Source organism: Saccopteryx leptura, chromosome 2, assembly GCF_036850995.1.
Source record: "Saccopteryx leptura isolate mSacLep1 chromosome 2, mSacLep1_pri_phased_curated, whole genome shotgun sequence".
Lineage (NCBI taxonomy): Eukaryota > Metazoa > Chordata > Mammalia > Chiroptera > Emballonuridae > Saccopteryx > Saccopteryx leptura.
Window position 1 is genome coordinate 337,330,387 of NC_089504.1, and position 19,143 is coordinate 337,349,529.

Genomic DNA, 19,143 nt, shown 5'->3' on the forward strand with positions numbered 1-19,143 from the left:
TTTTACTATAGGTGTATCCTAAATCTTTCTTCCATCATAGTCTTTCTTGTGGTCGGGTACTATCTTTTATTCTTTATTTTGCTCCACCTGCTGACACAGTGCTTGTACAGAATTGGACACTGTAAACACTGAAATTTAGACCTCCTCTTTGTTTCTTTATCTCTGAGGGTTAATATCGTGAATGATGTATAAATTAATAAAAGATATTTGCTTATTTGCAATTTTCCTTGCATCATAAGCATTAATTTACAAGTCACAGGCTGGAGTTTAAGTTCCATTTCTACTTTCTGGCTACTGTTTTGAGAGGATTTCTTCATTTGTGTAATATGAATCATAATGTACATTCATAATCCCTTACCTGCAATTCTGAAATCTAGAATTTGATGAAAACGGTAAGTTTTATCAAAAAAAGTTTGACACCAAAACTTATTTGGTGAAAACACCTAACCTGCATTGATGTGAGGCTTTTCATTATCTTTATTATTAGCATCTGTATTTGTTCCACTTAATGTGAAGAAGATTAATGTTTCACTACAGAAATATCATTGAGATTGATTTTGGGTTGTTATCTTGCCACTACCAATAGACTTGTATTTACATTTGAATTTTTCCTGTTCCTTCTGAGCATATCATCGTACCAGTTCTAGCATCCTTATAGTTAGATGGTGCGATATGACTGAGTTCTCATCAGTAAAATGTAGGTTCCAATAAGGTATGTCACTTCTAGGCCTGGTGTCTTAACTTCTCACCAGTGAGCTTGGGCTTCAAGCCAACGACCTTTGGGCTCAAGCCAGCAACCCTGCGCTCAAGCTGGTGATCCCACACTCAAGCCTGATGAGCCTATGCTCAAGCCGGCGACCTTAGGGTTTTGAACCTGGGTCTTCTGCGTCCCAGTCCGACGCTCTAGCCACTGCACCACTGCCTGGTCAGGCTGTTCCTTAGCATCTTCTACAAGTCTATAATCCTTTATGCTATTCAGATTAGTGCCAAGATTGCTGAACTAAAGCAGAAGATTGAGAGTCATTTTGGTAAGAGGCTAGATGCTAGCCTGTTTCAGAAATCTGATGATGCCACCATCATTGATGTTGTTCTAGCTAAGCCTTATATGCTTTCTGGGCTGTTCTCAGAAAAAATGTGCTCATGCTACATTGCTGAGGGCAGTTGTCAAGAGGACTTTTAGGGGCTGGCAAGGCCACAAAGTCTGCCCAGAAAGCTCAGAATGCCAAGTGAACATTCTGTACATCACCGCCACTAAAACCATTTGTCGCAAAAGTTTAATAATAGGAAACTAGTCATCACAGCTTGTAGGACATTTTAGAAGAATGCTTCAGATTTTGTGTTCTATGCCTCACCTTTGTTTCAGCCACACTGACCATTTGACCATTGCCCATGCTGCTATCCCCTGGCGCCCTGGCATGCCTCTATGGTTTTACCATCAGCTTTGGATGCCCTTCATTTAACATAGGGCCGACTTCTACTTTTGATTCAAGATCCATTCTAATAATCTGATTGTGACTAGGCAAGCTAAAAACAAAATAATAAATAACAGCTTTATTGAGCTGTAATTCACATATTATAAAATTCATCGTTTTAAAGTGTACATACAGTTCAGTGGTTTTTAATATAGTCACAGAGTTGTACAATCGTCATCACTATAATTTTAAACATTTCATTACTCCCAAAAAGAAACCCTGTAGCTATTAGCAGTTGTTTCCCATTACTCCTTCCCCTAGTCCCTGGAAACCACTAAGCTACTTTTGTTTCTATGGATTTGCCTCTTCTGGACATTTCATGTATATGGAGTTGTACAATATGTATTCTTTTATGTCTAGCTTCTTGTACTTTACATACTATTTTCAAGGTTCATAGATATTGTAGCATCAGTACTTGATGCCTTTTTATTGCTAAATATTCTATTGTGTAGATTAACCACATTTTTTAATCCATTCATCTGTTAATGATTATTGTTTTTTTCTTTTTGGGGCATGCTGTTGTGAATCATGCTGCTATGAACATTCATGTACAGGTTTTTATGTGGATATCTGGTTTTGTTAAATGCTTAGGTATATATCTTATGAGCAGAATTGCTAGGTCATATGGTAGCTTGATGTGTATTTAACCTTTTTAGGAACTGCCAAACTGGTTTCCAAAGCTGCTTTATCATTTTATAATTCCACTAGCAGAATATGAACCTTCTAATTTCTCTATATCCCAACCCAACACTTGTTCTTATCTGTCTTTTTAGGCAAATTTTGATAAATACCTTCTTATTAAGCCATTGCAAATCTCATTACTATTTAAGAATGACCATGTTGGAATATAATTTTTCCTTTTTTAAAATTGAGATATAATTGACACATAACATATTAGTTTCAGGTATACAACATAATGATTCGATACTTGTATATATTGCAAAATGATCACCACAAAGAGTCTAGTTAACATCTATCACTACATGTAGTTACAAAATTTATTTTCTTATGATGAAAACGTTAAAGGTTTACTCTCTTAGCAGCTTTCAAATATATAATACAGAATAATTAACTGTAATCACCATATGTACATTACATCCCTAGGACTTATTTTTTAACTAGAAATTTGTATCTTTTGGTCACCTTCACTCATTATTCTCAACCCTCCATCCCCATCCCCCTGGCCAGCCAACAATCTATTGCCTGTATCTCTGCGTTCTGTTTTTGGGTTTTGTTTTTTGTTTTTGTTTTAGATTCCATGTATAGTATTTATATTCTGTGACTGACTTATTTTACTTTGTATACTACCCTCAGGTCCATCCATATTCTCACAAATGGCAGGCCGTTTTTCTTTTTTATGACTGAATAATATTCCATTGTAGCTGTATACCACATTTTCTTTATTCATTCATCTATTGATGAACACTTAGGTTGTTTCTATGTCTTAGCTATTTAAAATAGTGCTGCAATGAACATGGGGGTGCACAGAATATAATTTTTTTTATTCATGTATTTGGACGTATAGCCCCTACATCTTAGATGTCTTTATATGGATTCACAGAGAATCTATCAGAGCATGTCATAGAACATATAATAAGTGAACCTAGCTTTTTTTTCTGAAGCTGGAAACGGGGAGAGACAGTCAGACTCCCGCATGCGCCCGACCGGGATCCACCCGGCATGCCCACCAGGGGCGACGCTCTGCCCACCAGGGGGCGATGCTCTGCCCCTCCGGGGTGTCGCTCTGCCGCGACCAGAGCCACTCTAGCACCTGGGGCAGAGGCCAAGGAGCCATCCCCAGCGCCCAGGCCATCTTTGCTCCAATGGAGCCTTGGCTGCGGGAGGGGAAGAGAGAGACAGAGAGGAAGGAGGGGGTGGGAGTGGAGAAGCAAATGGGCGCTTCTCCTATGTGCCCTGGCCGGGAATCGAACCTGGGTCCCCCGCACGCCAGACCGACGCTCTACCGCTGAGCCAACCGGCCAGGGCCTGAACCTAGCTTTTAATTATTATATATACATAATCATTTAATGATAGTATTAAAACTAATCACCAGTTTTAATTATAGACACACAACTGTAGTTTGAAGGAAGAAAATTTGATTTAAAAGAGGGATTAGAATTGGAGTTCTGGGCCCTGGCCGGTTGGCTCAGTGGTAGAGCATCAGCCTGGCGTGCAGGAGTCCCAGGTTCGATTCCCAGCCAGGGCACAAGGAGAAGCGCCCATCTGCTTCTTCACTCCTCCCCCTCTCCTTCCTCTCTGTCTCTCTCTTCCCCTCCTGCAACCAAGGCTCCATTGGAGCAAGGTTGGCCTGGGCACTGAGGATGGCTCTGTGGCCTCTGCCTCAGGCACTGGAATGGCTCTGGTTGCAACAGAGCAATGCCCCAGATGGGCAGAGCATCGCCCCCTGGTGGGCGTGCCGGGTGGATCCCGGTCGGGTGCATGCGGGAGTCTGTCTGACTGCCTCCCCGTTTCCAACTTCAGAAAAATACAAAAAGAAAAAGAAATTTTTTAAAAAAAGAAAAAAGAATTGGAGTTCTGAATTTAGCCAAAAGATTTCTTGGGTGGTTTTATTTTCTGTGATACTTGGTTTATAGAATTGTAGTGGCCTTGAGTGTTAGTTAAACAAAAGTTTGGTTTGCTCATCAAAGAAAATTTAGTGGTTGATACCTACTAAATAATATGATGGTTTTGACTTGACTCGTACTCCTAGAAAAGATGGTGAGTGGCTGCAGTTTATCTATTGCTATGGAAAAACAGCTGTTTTTTTTAATCAATTGTGGTTCACCTCTTTTAATATATTATGTAATCCTTAAAATAATTTTGAGATATACTCATAAGGTTTGATTTCATAAACAACGTGGAATAATTTTAAAACAAGCATCTAAGATTAAATACAGCCAAATGAATATGGTTCCCTTTGAAGAGCCACTATTAGAGGTGCTGTACTTCAAACCTTGCTGCCTTTGAGCTCAACATTTTAGGGAAATACATTTTTGGAAATAATTTCAGATGACGCATGTTCTTTTTAAATGTGGTAGGAAAATTTTTTTCAATTAGGAAAGATTTTATTTCATATAAGCAATGTACCAGTGGAGAAGGTGCTGTGTGCTATCTGTTGCTCAGTTGAGCCTGTGTATTAGTTTGCTACACTGTGTACAAACACAGTAGCTTACAACAATACCCTCTTACATGCTCACAGTTCTGTAGGGAAATTTTATACTTAAAATTTTTTGACAAACAAAACAAAATTTCAAATTTAGTAATACTATTTTTTTGTTTAAAATGAGTTTTTTCTTTGTGTGACTTATAAACTGGCCCTTAAGTAATATTTGAAAGGAGAGGGGGCCCAAAAGATATTTTCAATAATGACATGTTCATTGGAATGAGTTTAATGACTCAGGCATGACTGATTTGAAGAAAAATACAGAAATTTAAATGTTTCACGTTTAAGACTAAAATCAATTTATAGGCAACACATAGTTAATATATGAAGATGTTTTCCTAGTTTCAGGTGACTCCTGATCCTTTGGTTAATTTTAGTATGTTTTAAAGACACATTAGCTTTTACAGTATATCTCTTAAGTTCATATATAATGTCCTACAGCTTTTTAAAAAATTAGTGTCAGGGCAAGAGATTCATAATACTTCATCCAAGTATACTCTGTTAAAGCAAGAAAGATTTTATGTATCATAATCATTGTAGAAAAGCTGTACCATGAGAAATATTGGAGCCTATAAATAGATGAAATTATTTTTAAACATTTATTTGCTTTCTTGAATTATCTGTCATTGGTATGAGGAAATAGAGCGGCGTTGCTGATGTCTGAGGAGTAGAATGGTGGGGCTGTGGCTGTGTGCCAGGTACTCTGAACCCGTCAGGTGTCTGAGATGCAGCAGTGGTTGCTGAGGCTTCCGCTGGCAAACAAAAGCCTGCCCAGTGGTTATTGTGGTGTATGGCTTTCTTGTTTTCTCCTACTGATGCTTTCTTTTTTTCTTTCTCGATGAAAAGCCATTATATCTTTGTTTATTTTTGGTTGAGGCAAGCACTTGACAGGCATTTGAACTCCTGCAGCTTTCCAGAGTGTTCAGTTTGTTTGAACTGTATCTATGAGCAACAAAATAACACAGAGTGAAAAACTACATTTCCTAGTATGGAGTATTCTGTCAGATTTATTTGATACTTGATTTTTAGATATCCATGTGAAATTTCAGATATCTAACTTTTTTACTGATAAATTATATTTCTCATGGGTTAAATAAATAACAAACCTTATAAACTAGCTATTTGAAGTATAACTAAAGAGAATAGATATGTGGGAATTATGTACCATTGGGATTCAGTCATTTCCATTTCTGATCTTTCTAATTACCCAAGAATCCCTTAAGGAATAACAGTAATTTTTAAAATTTTTATGTAGCCCCTACAAAGTGCTTTAACATACATGATTTTTAAAAAAAGATTTTTATTTATTTTAGAGGGGGGAGAGAGAGAGGGAAAGAAAGAGAGAGGGAGAAGTGTGTGGGAGGAGCAGGAAGCATCAACTCGCAGTAGTTGCTTCTCATATGTGCTTTGACCAGGCAAACCAGGGGTTTTGAACCAGTGACCTTGGCATTTCAGGTCCATGCTTTGTCCACTGCGCCACCACAGGTCACACTTAACGTTCATGATTTAATCTATTCTTTAAAATACTGATATAAATACTTGTTCTTAACTATGTAGATGTGTGTGTGTGTGTGTGTGTGTGTGTGTTTCTGAAGTGAGAAGCAGGAAGGCAGAGAGATAGACTCCCTCATGCTCCTGACCAGGACCACTCAGCATGCCCACTAGGGGGCGAAGCTCTGCCCATCTGGGGCATTGCTCCATTGTAACCACAGCTGTTCTTGCACCTGAAGTAGAGACTATGGAGCCATCCTCAGCACCTGGGCCAACTTTGCCCCAGTGGAGCCTTGGCTGCGGGAGGGGAAGAGAGAGACAGAGAGAAAGAAGAGGGAGAAGGATGGAGAACTAGAGAAGCAGATGGGTGCTTCTCCTGTGTGCCCTGGCTAGGAATTGAACCCAGGACTTCCACATACTGGGCCAGTGCTCTACCACTGAGCCAACCGGCCAGGACTTTTTATTTATTTATTTATTTTAAACAAAAAGACACATATAATTACTTGCCCAAGATAATAACACAGGTTATAAAACCTTATCTTATGATCTTGCTATTATACCATAGTGTGCTTTAAATACACCTAAAATTGTTTTGATCTGAAAAGAACTATATAGTTTTGCTGTTTTTATTGTGTTTATAGATATTTAATTTCTGTGCTTTGAGCTTATTAGTAATTTCCAACAAATTCAGAGTATCAGGCCACCGTTTATAGAAAAGATAAGTGGGTGTACTGAGCATGTATCTCAACTGGTTCTTAAATATGTTGAACAAAATTGGGGCTGGCAAACCAAAATGGCATTTTTAAAAAGTTGAGCTACTTAAAAACCTCACTTTGTACCACAGGTTTTCAAAGTGTGAAGCAAACTAATCTGCTTAACACATTATTAGCACAGTGAGGTGGCATTTGTTTGTACTTCCCTGACTCATTTCCCTTGAGCAATCTATTTGTGCTAAATTGTTCACAGGTATTAGAATGAACCTTTCTCTGAAAATTGTTCCCCACTGCCCAGAACTAATTTCTTATATGACAAGTACCAGCCTAGCCGAATCCTCCTTCATTCTTAACTTTTCTTTGATCTCTCTTTTCTCTGGACTGTGAAGCTATGACTTCAACCTAATGGAAGAAATTTAGACTGTAGAATAGGACTTGGAGGTCTGACTTAGCCTGTCTTAAGGAGGTCATTCATTGTAAGCCCACCAGACACATCTTTGATCTGTATTAATTCATTCTTTTATTTATAAATTCAGGTCAAGGTGGTCAAAAAATCTAAACTCCTAAGAGAAAGTGATATCTAAACTGAAATAAAAAGGATGAATAAGGGTTTTCTAGGGAAAGAAGAGGGAGAGAAGTGAACCAAAGGGTACGTACCTGCATCATCTCTGAACGCTGGTAGCAGGGGAGAGCAGGTAGATTAGAGGGACAAAAAGACATTTAGTTTGAACTAAATAGTGATGGAGCAGGAAAATTTTAAGATGCTACTGTAAAGGAAGCAAGGCCTGGTTTTACAATAAGCCATATTAAGAGTTTAGATTTTATTCTGGGACATGGGAAATTATTGAAGATTTTTTTTTTTTTAAAGGAGAGGAAAGAACTTCTCTGGTCAGATGGGGAAGAATCCTGACAGCAATGAACATGTATAGCTAAAGTAAGCTAATGCAATATAGAAGTGCCTCCGAGAATTCTGGTAGTGTTTTTCTTACTCTGTTATTTCATGAGACGCTCTAGTTTCTTGACTGCCTTACCTATGCACAGTGCATTCTGCATCTTCTCATTTTCCTGTTTTCTACTCAGCCTTAGATCTCTTGGACAGCTATTCTAGTAGTTCCTTTCTTAGATCTATTGCATTTTCCAAGGACAAAGTAGGTAGTAAAACATATTTGATACACAGTATTAGCATTTTGCTATACATCTCTTACATCTCTCTCTTTCTTTCTTTTTTTTTTTTTTTTTCTTTCCTTTTTCTCAATGAGAAGCGAGGAAGCAGAGAGACAGATTCCCACATGTGCCCCTACTGGGATTCACCCAGCAGGCCCCCTACTTGGGTGATGTTTTGCCCATCTGGGGCCGTTGCTTAGTTGCTCAGCAACCGAGCTATTTTAGCACCTGAGGAGAGGCCATAGAGCCATCCTCAGCACCCGGGGCCAACTTGCTCCAGTTGAGCCATGGCTGTGGAAGGGGAAGAGAGAGTGAAAAAGAGAGAGAAGGGAGAGGGGAGGGCTGGAGAAACAGATGTTTGCTTCTCCTGTGTGCCCTGACCCGTCATCAACCTGGGACATCCATATGGCAGGGTGACGCTCTATCACTGAACCAACTGGCCAGGGCCTACTTCTCTCTTTTTGTTGTTTTTGTACATAGTTCAATAAAGATACATGTTTATATCCTGTAATTTTTGCTTATCTTTATAGTATTTGCATTTTCTACATTTCAAACTTAAGAAAAGCTCTTCATACAAATTTTTATTGGACACATAATATTCTTGTCAGTGGATCATTTAATTAACTGATTTTTTCCTAGCTAATAGAAAGAATGCTGTGGTTTACTTAAAAGTTAAGATATTTTAGGTTTTAGATGTATGAGGAGGTGTTGCTCCACCCCCCCCCCCCCACCACCACCATATCTGGTGTATTAAGTATACGCAGCAGGCAGCTCCCTCGGCACCCTCATTCCACTTTGGGAAAGTGAAAATCCTAGAGTCTTTTGATTTGAGGGCTCACACAGAGAAAGTAAAGTTAAAAGATTTATTACTGTCTGACCAGGCAGTGGCACAGTGGATAGAGCGTTACACTGGGACACAGAGGACCCAGGTTCGAGACCCCGAGGTCGCCAGCTTGAGCGTGAGTTGATCTGGTTTGAGCAAGGCTTATTATCAGTTTAAACCCAAGGTCACTGGCTCGAGCAAGGTGTCACTCTGTCTGCTGAAGCTCCCAGTCAAGGCACATAAGAGAAAGCAGTCAGTGAACTCCCAAAGTGCTGCAACAAAGAATTGATGCTTCTCATCTCTCTCACTTCCTGTCCGTCTGTCCCTATCTGTCCCTTTCTCTGTCACACACAAAAAAAGGACTTACTACTTACAAATCATATCATATGGCAGGGACCACAGTCAGCCAGGTGAAGAGTATTCCTCCATCTCACGTCACACGAGTGGGCAAGGTAGCGAGCACTTATTACTTACAAGTTGGTTCAGGTAGTGGTCACTAACTTGTTGAAAACTCTGTTTATTTTAGAAGGTATATCAGGTGAAGCAAAGTGGAAACTTGTGGTGGGAATTCTGAATTCAAGTCCTTATTTAAATATCCAGACTCACCTGACCAGTTAGCTGGGTTGGTTAGAGCATTGTCCCATTACACAAAGATTGCTGGTTCGATCCCTGATCAGGGTATATACAGAAACAGATCAATGTTTCTCTCTCCCTACCTCTCTCTCTCTAAAATCAATAAATATATTAAAAACAGTAAGTTAATATCCAGACTCTGCATATATACAGGTTTATTATACTATGAAATGCCTAGGCAGCAACTCAGGATAGCTGTATTCTTATCATAGTAGCCGGTTGCTGTCCAGAAGAGTTATACCAATACAATGTGGCTATTCATTTTGTCTTCACCAGCATTGATTTTTATTACATTTTAAAAAAATTACTTGCTGATTTAATAATGAGAATGGTATCACATTTTATTGTATTTCTCAATTATTATATGATTGGCTATATTCCCATATATTTATAAAGCACTGTGCTTCCTATCTTTTAAATATTCTGTTTGTGTCCTTTGCCCACTTATCCATTGGGAATCTAAATATTTTTCTTATCATTTTTGAGAGTGTTTATTAACAGTCTCCTTTATTTTTTTGAATATTTTTATCAGGCTCATTGTTTCAGCATAAAGAAATTTTAACGTTTTAGATGGACAAATCTATTGATGATTTCTTTGTGGGCTTTTTTTTTCTAATCAAAAAAGCCACCCAGAGATTTATGTGTATCTTTAAATCTGGCTGTTGGTTTTAAGACTTCCTTTTTTAATGTTATCTTTCTTAGTTTGCTATGTAGGCGTAGTACAGAAGTGAATGTTAAATTGAACTGTTTTTCCAGTTTTCCCAGCATTGCTTATTCAATCTTTCCCTTCCTCTTTGATTTGTGATTCTTTTTTTCTGAAGTTAACAGTGTTTGAGAGCTCACTCTGGGGTGAGCTCCGTTGCATAGCACTAAGCACTTTACGTGTATTTCTTCATAGTCCCTCACAACGCCTCATAAGGAAGTAGAGTCACAGAGAATTCTTAGGTGTACTGTGCTCTCATTGAGCTACTGTTTCTACATTGGGTTATCTTCCTTTCTATTTTATTTATTTATTTATTTAAAAATTAATTAATTAATTTTTTTCAGAGACAGAGAGAGAGTCAGAGAGAGGGATAGATAGGGACAGACAGGAACAGAGATGAAAAGCATCAATCATTAGCTTTTTTGTTGCACATTGCGACACCTTAGTTGTTCATTGATTGCTTTCTCATATGTGCCTTGACCACGGGCCTTCAGTAGACCGAGTAACTCCTTGCTTGAGCCAGCGACCTTGGGTCCAAGCTGGTGAGCTTTGCTCAAACCAGATGAGCCTGCGCTCAAGCTGGCGACCTTGGGGTCTCGAACCTGGGTCCTCCGCATCCCAGTCCGACACTCTATCCACTGCGCCACCACCTGGTCAGGCTCTTCCTTTCTATTTTTATGCCACTGCCATTTTGTCTTAATTTTTTACAGCTATGTTTCCCTCTCAAGAAAGGTTAGGCACCTTTACTAATTCTTCCTTTTTCTTTTCTTGCCTGCTTATTTTTCCAGATGAACTTAAATGTTTAATGTTATGTTCCAAAAAGAATCTCATTAGAATGTTTGTTAGGGTTGGCTTAATCTATAAACTATACTGGAAATAATCGCATCTTTACAGTACTTGTACTTAGCCTTGGTGCCTGGTGTATTTCAGATGCTGAATAAATATTTATGAGTGAAAAAGTAAATGAGTAGAGAGAACTTTGCTGTTTATTTCTATCAAGTTTATACCTCTCATTAACGTTTTTTACCTTTTCCCCATTTGGTCTTACATATTTCATATGAATGTTATTTCTTGGCATTGTTTATTTTGGTGTTTTGTTACTGTTGTGGATGGTATCTTTTTCTTGTAATTTTCTAATTATTTGTTGCCAGCATATGCGAAAACCTTTAATGTTTCCATATTTATTTTGTTATTTATTTAAAGTTATTATTCTGAAGGCATTCCTGAGGAATCCTTTAATTAATTTTCTTTAAATTTATTGATTCTTTTTTTTTTTTGTATTTTTCTGAATCTGGAAACGGGGAGAGACAGTCAGACAGACTCCCGCATGCGCCCGACCAGGAGCCAGCTGGCACGCCCTCCGGGGCGTCGCTCTGCCGCGACCAGAGCCACTCTAGCACCTGGGGCGGAGGCCAAGGAGCCATCCCCAGCGCCCGGGCCATCTTTGCTCCAATGGAGCCTTTGCTGTGGGAGGGGAAGAGAGAGACAGAGAGGAAGGAGGGGATTGGGGGTGGAGAAGCAAATGGGCGTTTCTCCTATGTGCCCTGGCCGGGAATCGAACCCGGGTCCCCCGCACGCCAGGCCGACGCTCTACCGCTGAGCCAACCGGCCAGGACCTAAATTTATTGATTCTTAATTAATTTATTTATTTTGTCACAGTGACAGAGAGAGTCAGAGAGAGGGACAGACAGGAACGGAGAGAAATGAGAAGCATCAGTTCTTCGTTGCGGCACCTTAGTTGTTCGTTGATTGCTTTCTTATATGTGCCTTGACCAGGGTGGAGGGATGGGGGGTGGCTACAGCAGACTGAGTAACCCCTTGCGCGAGCCAGCGACCTTGGGCTCAAGCTGGTGAGCTTTGCTCAAACCAGATGAGCCCGCGCTCAAGCTGGGGACATCGGAGTCTCAAACCTGGGTTCTCCACATCCCAGTCTGATGCTCTATCCACTGTGCCACTGCCCGGTCAGGCCTGAGGAATCCTTTAAATGATTGTTTTCCCTGTTAATAATAGTTTGTTTCTAATTTTCCTATAATTTAATCTGTTGTTTCTGGTTTTTGTTCTGGAATCTCCCAAATAACATTAAAAAGATTGATGACAATGGGTATTGGTGCTTGATTCTGATTTTAATAGAGATATAACTTTTTACTTTTATGTACAATGTTTGTAAATACATGGTATCATACCTTTTCTAGTTCTTAAAATGTGCTTCAAAAGGAATAATCTTATAAAAGATTTTAGGTTGACTTTCTTCTGACATTTTTGGTGTCAGTTAAAGGCATTTGCTATTTGCTTTAGAGCATTGTTAAGGAAGATTATTGAATAGCACATATCAGTGACCCTTTAAGTTAGCTAGAGGAGACCTCTTCTCATTCTTCTGTGTCTGAATGTTTCTGACTTTCTTCTGGATTCCTATTCCACAAATATCTAAATCTGAATTCTAGATGATGGAGTAGCAGGACTGAAGCAAATACACTCTTTCGTTCTTTTGCTCCACAGGTATAAATGGAGCTTGGGTATTCACTGGGCTTGGACATACACAAGTAATATCCTAAGAACAGCAGCAACATTACTGCATATGAAATGCAGGGAGCCAAGACACAGTGATTATGCTTTATGTGAATTACGTTATTTAATCCTCAGAATAAAACCACTGTGAATAAGTCCTGCTAGCCCATTGTATAGACCAGGGAGCTATGATGTAGAGAAGTGGTAACTTGTCCAGGGTTATGCAGCTGAGAAGTGGCAGAGGCAGGATTTAGGCCGAGAACCTTTGTTAACAGTGACTTTATCCCTTATTGCTCAGCTTTTGTGTTTATGTTCTTACTTGAATCCTCTTGACTGGTGAGAAACAACTTACTTGTAAAATAGAAATCTTAGGGTTGGGTGAATGATGCATATATCTAATGAGCTTTAGAGATAGATGCTGAGGACTAATGCATTTTGAAATATTTATGGAGCCCAGTAATACAGTAGTCGTTGTCTTAGTGGCAAATAATGAGCCCACCCCCATCAATAATGCTAAGAACACAGTTTCCTTAGAAGGAAGTATTATCTAACTACTTTTAAGGCTATATAGTACTTCTTTCTATCTAAGGACTTGGCGTCTGTGTAGTTGACATGTACTGTACTTGTAAATTTACTGAGTTTTTCATCTGCATTTTGCAGATATGTCAGTAAGACTGGTATAATCCATACGTGCTGATAATACTGTGATACATAATTTTACTTTCTTGTCACTTTTCCCCGTGGTATTTCTAAGACAACATTTGACTTTTTGGCACCTCCAGAATGAAAGACATTACCTCTGAAAATCTTCTGTGAAACTTGGTATATGTTTGTTTGTTTGTTTGTTTGTTTTTTTAAGTGAGATGCTGGTATGTGGTAGAGTAGAAAATACATAAGCAGTTAGCCTCTGTCATCGAGGCTGAAGATACTAACTAGACCAGTGATTGGGAGGGAGTGGTAACAACTTGCCCCTTTGGAAAAGGGATACATTTGAAAACCTTTTAGGGGATTATTTCAAATAACTCCTTTTCTTCATGGTGAAATTCCCTGATATAGTGAGCCAAATAGGTTTGCTGGAGCAGAGAAATGTTCAAGAGCAACTGTGCTAGTCAGCATAAGAGAGGAATTGCTTTATTGAAGCTAAACAGTAATTTTTCCATAAATCTGGTGCTTAAAAAGAAAACAAAAAGAGCACATTGGAAGGTTGTTATTTCTCTCTCTCTTTCTCTTTAAATAAAATGTTCCTGAACCTGGAAAGAAATATATCTTAATTTAAAAATTTTTTTAGGAAGGAGTATAAAAATTTCTTTCTGTACTCTCTTCTCTAGGAATGCTTGAAATAGCTTCTTCCTTATGTCTCACAAATTAAATACCTCTTTTGTGGTTCACTCATTTCAGTTGTGCTGTCTTGCATTTTAATCCAGCCTTGTTTCAGGGCTTCTCTTTCTGACTCTCGGCTATTATTTATGTTTGTCTCTAATTCATAAGGTGGCTTAATTTTATATTTGTAGAAAATTCTTGGGGTTTTTTTCTGGTTGAAGTTCCAGTGCAGTTGGATTTGGAGTGTTAAGATTTGCCCCGTGCGCAGCCCTAGTCCTGCTGTTTTACTGGGCTCATGATCTGGTAGTAACACCAAGCGAATCCCATCCTCTGCCCCTGCTCCCTTCCTTTTCCTCTCCCTCCCGCTGTTAGCACTGCCCATGTATGTTAGACCCCCGTGACTTTATTCTCCAACTAACCTCATTCTTAGGTAAGTCAGATTCTAATTTCTGGTGTACAAGCGTTAATTTTCCTGTCCTGCACATAAAAGAATTTTAATTTTGTAAGTATTTCAATTTCCGTTAATAAATGATTTGTTAAATAAGACCTAAAACTGTTCCTTTACATGATTTTAAACCTAAATTTTTTATTGTGTTTTTAAGAGTTTTCTTAAGTACAAAAAACAAAACCATTAAACTTTCCTTATTAAAATGCAAAGCCTAGTGTCTTCTAGGTCTTTGAAGAGCTTTTGTCCATTATATAATCTGTAAAGTAGCCAAGAGTTCCTCAGAAGCAGGACATCATTTAGATTTAAAACAATTATGGCTTGTGTTTAAAATAATAATGTGGCATAGTCATTTCTGGGGTGGCAACCACAGTTGTACTTTGGTGGCCAAATCCTTGGTTACCTCCAGCATTTTATTTACCATAAAGATTTCAGCAAGGTACCCAGGACAAAAATGATTAAGTCATTTTGAATCTACTAAGTAGATTAAGTAGATATGACTAGAAAGCCAGATGACACAGTTATAAGCATAGACCATTTATTTTTTTCCCAGATGTTTGACAGTGAAAACATACATAAAATACATGTTAAAGTTTAGATGCTTTATATTTTGTGCAATAAATTGAAGCCTTAAAAGAAAACATTTTATTTTTTAAAAAAGAAATTCATTAGTTTTACTTAAGACAGTAAAATAGCAGCAAGTACCAAGACATTGTGCACTTCGTTTATTTAAGACAAGTTACTTCGTTTACATCAGAGTCAGAAAGGTAACACTGGCTTTCTTGAATACTTAATATAGCTTGAATCACTGGTTAGATAGGGGCATATTTTCCCAACTATACATCAAGGAGGAGTTCTTTTTGTTAGTTTCAGAAAAATGCGGACCCTCAGAGGGCCAGCAGGACCACAGCGTTGAGCATTGAGAGAAACAAAGCGTTCCCTTTCCAAGCACTTGCCACAGAATGTAAGCCAGTCTTTACATTTGTGGTGGTCTCTTCCCTCCGTAAATTAAGGGTTGTGCTTTGTTGAGGCATTTCAGAGAAATTATTTGGCATGCCACTGGTAATACTTAGGGTCATGGGTGTTGGGGATGATTTTGTTGAGCTAGTGAGGCTTGTGTTTGTAACCATTCCATCGTGGAGATGAATAGTTAGAGTTGCTGCTGCTGCTTCATGTGACTTGATCATTTCTGTGGGTGTATCTTCCGGATAGGGCACAAAAGCCTTGTCAGTGCTAGTGAAGGTGGGGGCTTTGCCTCGTGTGGCGCCCAACATTGTTTCCTTTGTTCGGTATTGTTTGGGTATTTTGGTCACTTTGGGTTGAGTTACCATACTCAGAGAGTTTATGGTGTCCACTGTCTGCATCCCACTTACAGTGAACAAGCTTGAGGTAAATCCAGAAGGAGTGGGGTATATGTTATGTTCCTTCAAAGATGATATTTGGCTAGAACAGGGAGTCCCTATGACATGGGCTTTTGTTTGCATCATCCACTTCAATAAGTAAGTAATGTTTTGTCTGTGGTCACATGACCACCTGTTATTGTAAAGAGTTATCTCTTGCAGCTGAAAGAGTTGGTCAAAAGCTTGATCTGGAATGAATGTGAATTTGTTGTTGTGCAGGTAAAGATGTGTGAGATTTGTCAGGTTTATTAATGTTCCTGGAAGGATTTGTGTCAAGGAATTATTAGACAGGTCCACGATATGTAGTTTGGAGGGCATGTTGGTTGGAACTGTCCAAAGTTTGTTACTACTCAGGTTGAGAACCTCAAGGCTTCTTAGTGTATTTTTAATGAGGACAACCTTTTCCAGCATATTCTTAGAAACATCCAGATATTTAAGGTTCCACTGGTAAGCAGTATCAGATTTGTCAAGCAGTTTAATATTGTTGTTAGCAGCAGACATATTCCAGAGGGACCGAGGTAACTGAGCAGGGAGGCTTTCAAGCCTGTTGTTTGAAATGTCCAGGGTCCTCAGGTTGGTGTATTGGGTTAACTGGTTATGCAGATCAGTAAAATGGTTATAAGACAGATTTAAATGGATAATATTCTCTTGCAGTCCAGCTGGTAATGTAGTCAAGTTTCTGCCTGAACAGTCCACATGCCTGTGCCTTTCTGTGCATATACATTGGAGAGGACAAGTGCATAAAATACCAGGTGTGAGAAACAGAAGGACGAACAGACTGGGAGACATTTTCAGTATCTGATATTCCATCAAAGCCTAGAAACAAACAGATACACCCTTCTTTTAATATGCAAATACAATTAGGCATCTGCCTGGGTCAGTTAGCATTAGGCAAAATTTTCAATAAACCTCGTTGTTGTTGAGTCCTTTTATAATTGTTCCAGTGATTAAACTAACAAAGCTCCCCTTCATTTATAGTCCAAGTGCTTAATCCTTCAATTGGGGCTGTGTGGTAGAGAGAGAGAGAGAGACTCTCTCCCCCTACTCTCCTGCATTTTCTCCTTCATTTTCTCTCTTCCTTTACATAGTCTTTCTTATTTATCTTCCCAGAGCCTTAATACTATAAAATGGCATTCTCTGCAAATAATGAGTCGGAATCTTAAGCTATTACTGGCTTTGATAATACCCTTTTTACTCAGATGGGGAAAAAATGGCTGTCGTGTTTCTCTTTTTTAACATCTCTGCAGTAATGTAATAGTCAATGTGTGTGTGTTGGGTGAGATTTGATTTAGATATTAAAGCAATACTTTGAAATTCATATTTGTGTTTTTAGGATAAATATATCCTTGCAAAACATTTTAAAGCACTTGCAAAATCCAAACCAACACTGTACCTTCAAACCTCACATTTTATAAAGTGATTTTTTTCCCTGCATATCTCAGTGCCGATTCCAAAAAAACAAAACAAAACAATGTGTATATTTACAAAGTGAATGAATATTGAAAAGAAATTCCTCCACCGACACTGCAGCAAATTTCTGGTGCATGCACTTGCTATTGAATATATATATTCGTTCCTAACGTTGACTTTTTCTTAGAGAAATAGGAAAAAAATTCCAAGGTCAATTTTTTACTGATTGAAATAACATCTTACCATAGTGTCGTCTTCAGCATCAGCATCTCATTCTGTCCGGGAAACTTAAGCTTAAAGGTCGCCTTGCTCTGGAGAGTGGGAGCCGCTTCTGGCTGTGGGCTGTGCTTGCCTGCTCAGCTGCATTGTGTTGCTGTGAGCCGGGGCTCTGCAACCACCTGATCAGCACCACATAGGAGGACTGCAGAGCTGTCATTGGTGCTGACTCAAATTTATTGCAAGAGGTGCACACGCAACAAAACGAACCAAAAAAAATCTTTTCTAAATTTATAGCGTGAAGCATACCTATGTGTCTCAGATTTGCTCTAGGATGGAATGCCACATGCACTTTAGACCTGGCCCTTATACATTTCTGTGTATTTGTCTGAGCTTAGGGTCCACATTTTAATATTTACCTCATGAAGGATTTGTGGTGTTTTTTGATGCCTATTCTCTTCGCTCTTTTTGCATGTTGAAATATGTTGAAAATAAATTTGACCTTCCTTGTGAATACTTTTCTATGATATTAGTTTAAATATTTTTAACTCCTACCCTTTTGTGTTCTTTTCTTTAAAAAAAAATGGTGCAACTGTTGTGTCATTTTAAAAAATAACATAACACTATGTTTGATTTTTATGTACTCCCCCCAATATGATGGTTATTATGTATAATTCAGCTTTCCAAATTTATCAACTACTTAAATGTTTATCTTCCTTTTGGGGAAGTAAGACATACTTAAATATGATTATTTTGTCTTGATCTTTCTGATATAAAAAGGATACTTTGACCCAGCATACACACCAGCAAGGCTGTATTTTTAAATGAGCATCTTATGTTTAATTATCAGTTTATGTAGTAAAGTAAGTATTCTAGTCTTCTATTTTGTCACCTTTGGGTTAAGGATTCTTTTTTTTTATGAAACTTTGTTTGGCGAGTGAGTACAAATATTGTTTTCTCCAGAGACATCTTATTACTATATAAATGACCATTTGTTTGATTTTTATGTTTTATATACAACAATATCAATTTTAGGTGATTCCTTCAGAATGTTTTGCAATTTATCTTCTGAGAAAACAATCTGTACTTTTAAAATTATGTGAAATAATATAAAAGGAAAAACTTTGGTCATGAGTTTAATAAAATAAATCACTCTAGTGGATGGACTGTATAATCTGTTTAAATTTGTCTAATTTTCAGACTAGTCAGTTTACTTTAGAAAAGAAAGCAAATAAAGTTATGATATGTAATTACAAATTTTTACCATTTAAAAACCAGCTATTATTAACATTTAAGGAAAATCTCTTTATTTCTAAATTACATTTACTATTATTTTACCCCCAATTTACCCCGATTGGACTTTAAATTTAGTATTAAAAATTTAAATTTATTTTCTTAGAAAGCAAACTATAATCTAGGAGTCACCTTTTGTATAAAATTAATATTCCTTGAAAAGTATCTACATTTAAAAAATCTACAGTGTTAGAAATTTATTATTGATTAGGTACTGTAATTCCACTTCACTTTAAGGATTCATTCAGCCTTGGACTCTTAATAAGATTCCTTCTATGGATTTTAGAAACCAGTCATCAATCTTAGGGCTTAAAAGTAATGTGTTAAAAATACTCCATGCAGCGAATTGTTGAGGAAATAAGGAATATTTTGACATTTAGATTTCTTTTGTT

General features: G+C 38.1%; 2 protein-coding genes across 6 annotated transcripts in view; one reads left to right on the forward strand and one right to left on the reverse strand.

Annotated features, from left to right (window-relative positions):
• The window catches only part of NF1 (neurofibromin 1), a 238,987-nt gene that overhangs the window by 147,428 nt on the left and 72,416 nt on the right, over positions 1–19,143 (forward strand). The gene's annotated exons all lie outside the window — the stretch shown is intronic.
• OMG (oligodendrocyte myelin glycoprotein) lies at positions 14,998–17,887 on the reverse strand. The gene is made up of 2 exons (XM_066366276.1): positions 17,486–17,887; positions 14,998–16,648 (listed from the first exon to the last, which is right to left on the reverse strand). The coding sequence occupies exons 1-2, from the start codon at positions 17,486–17,488 to the stop codon at positions 15,320–15,322; spliced, it is 1,332 nt and encodes a 443-aa protein (XP_066222373.1). The 5' UTR covers positions 17,489–17,887; the 3' UTR covers positions 14,998–15,319.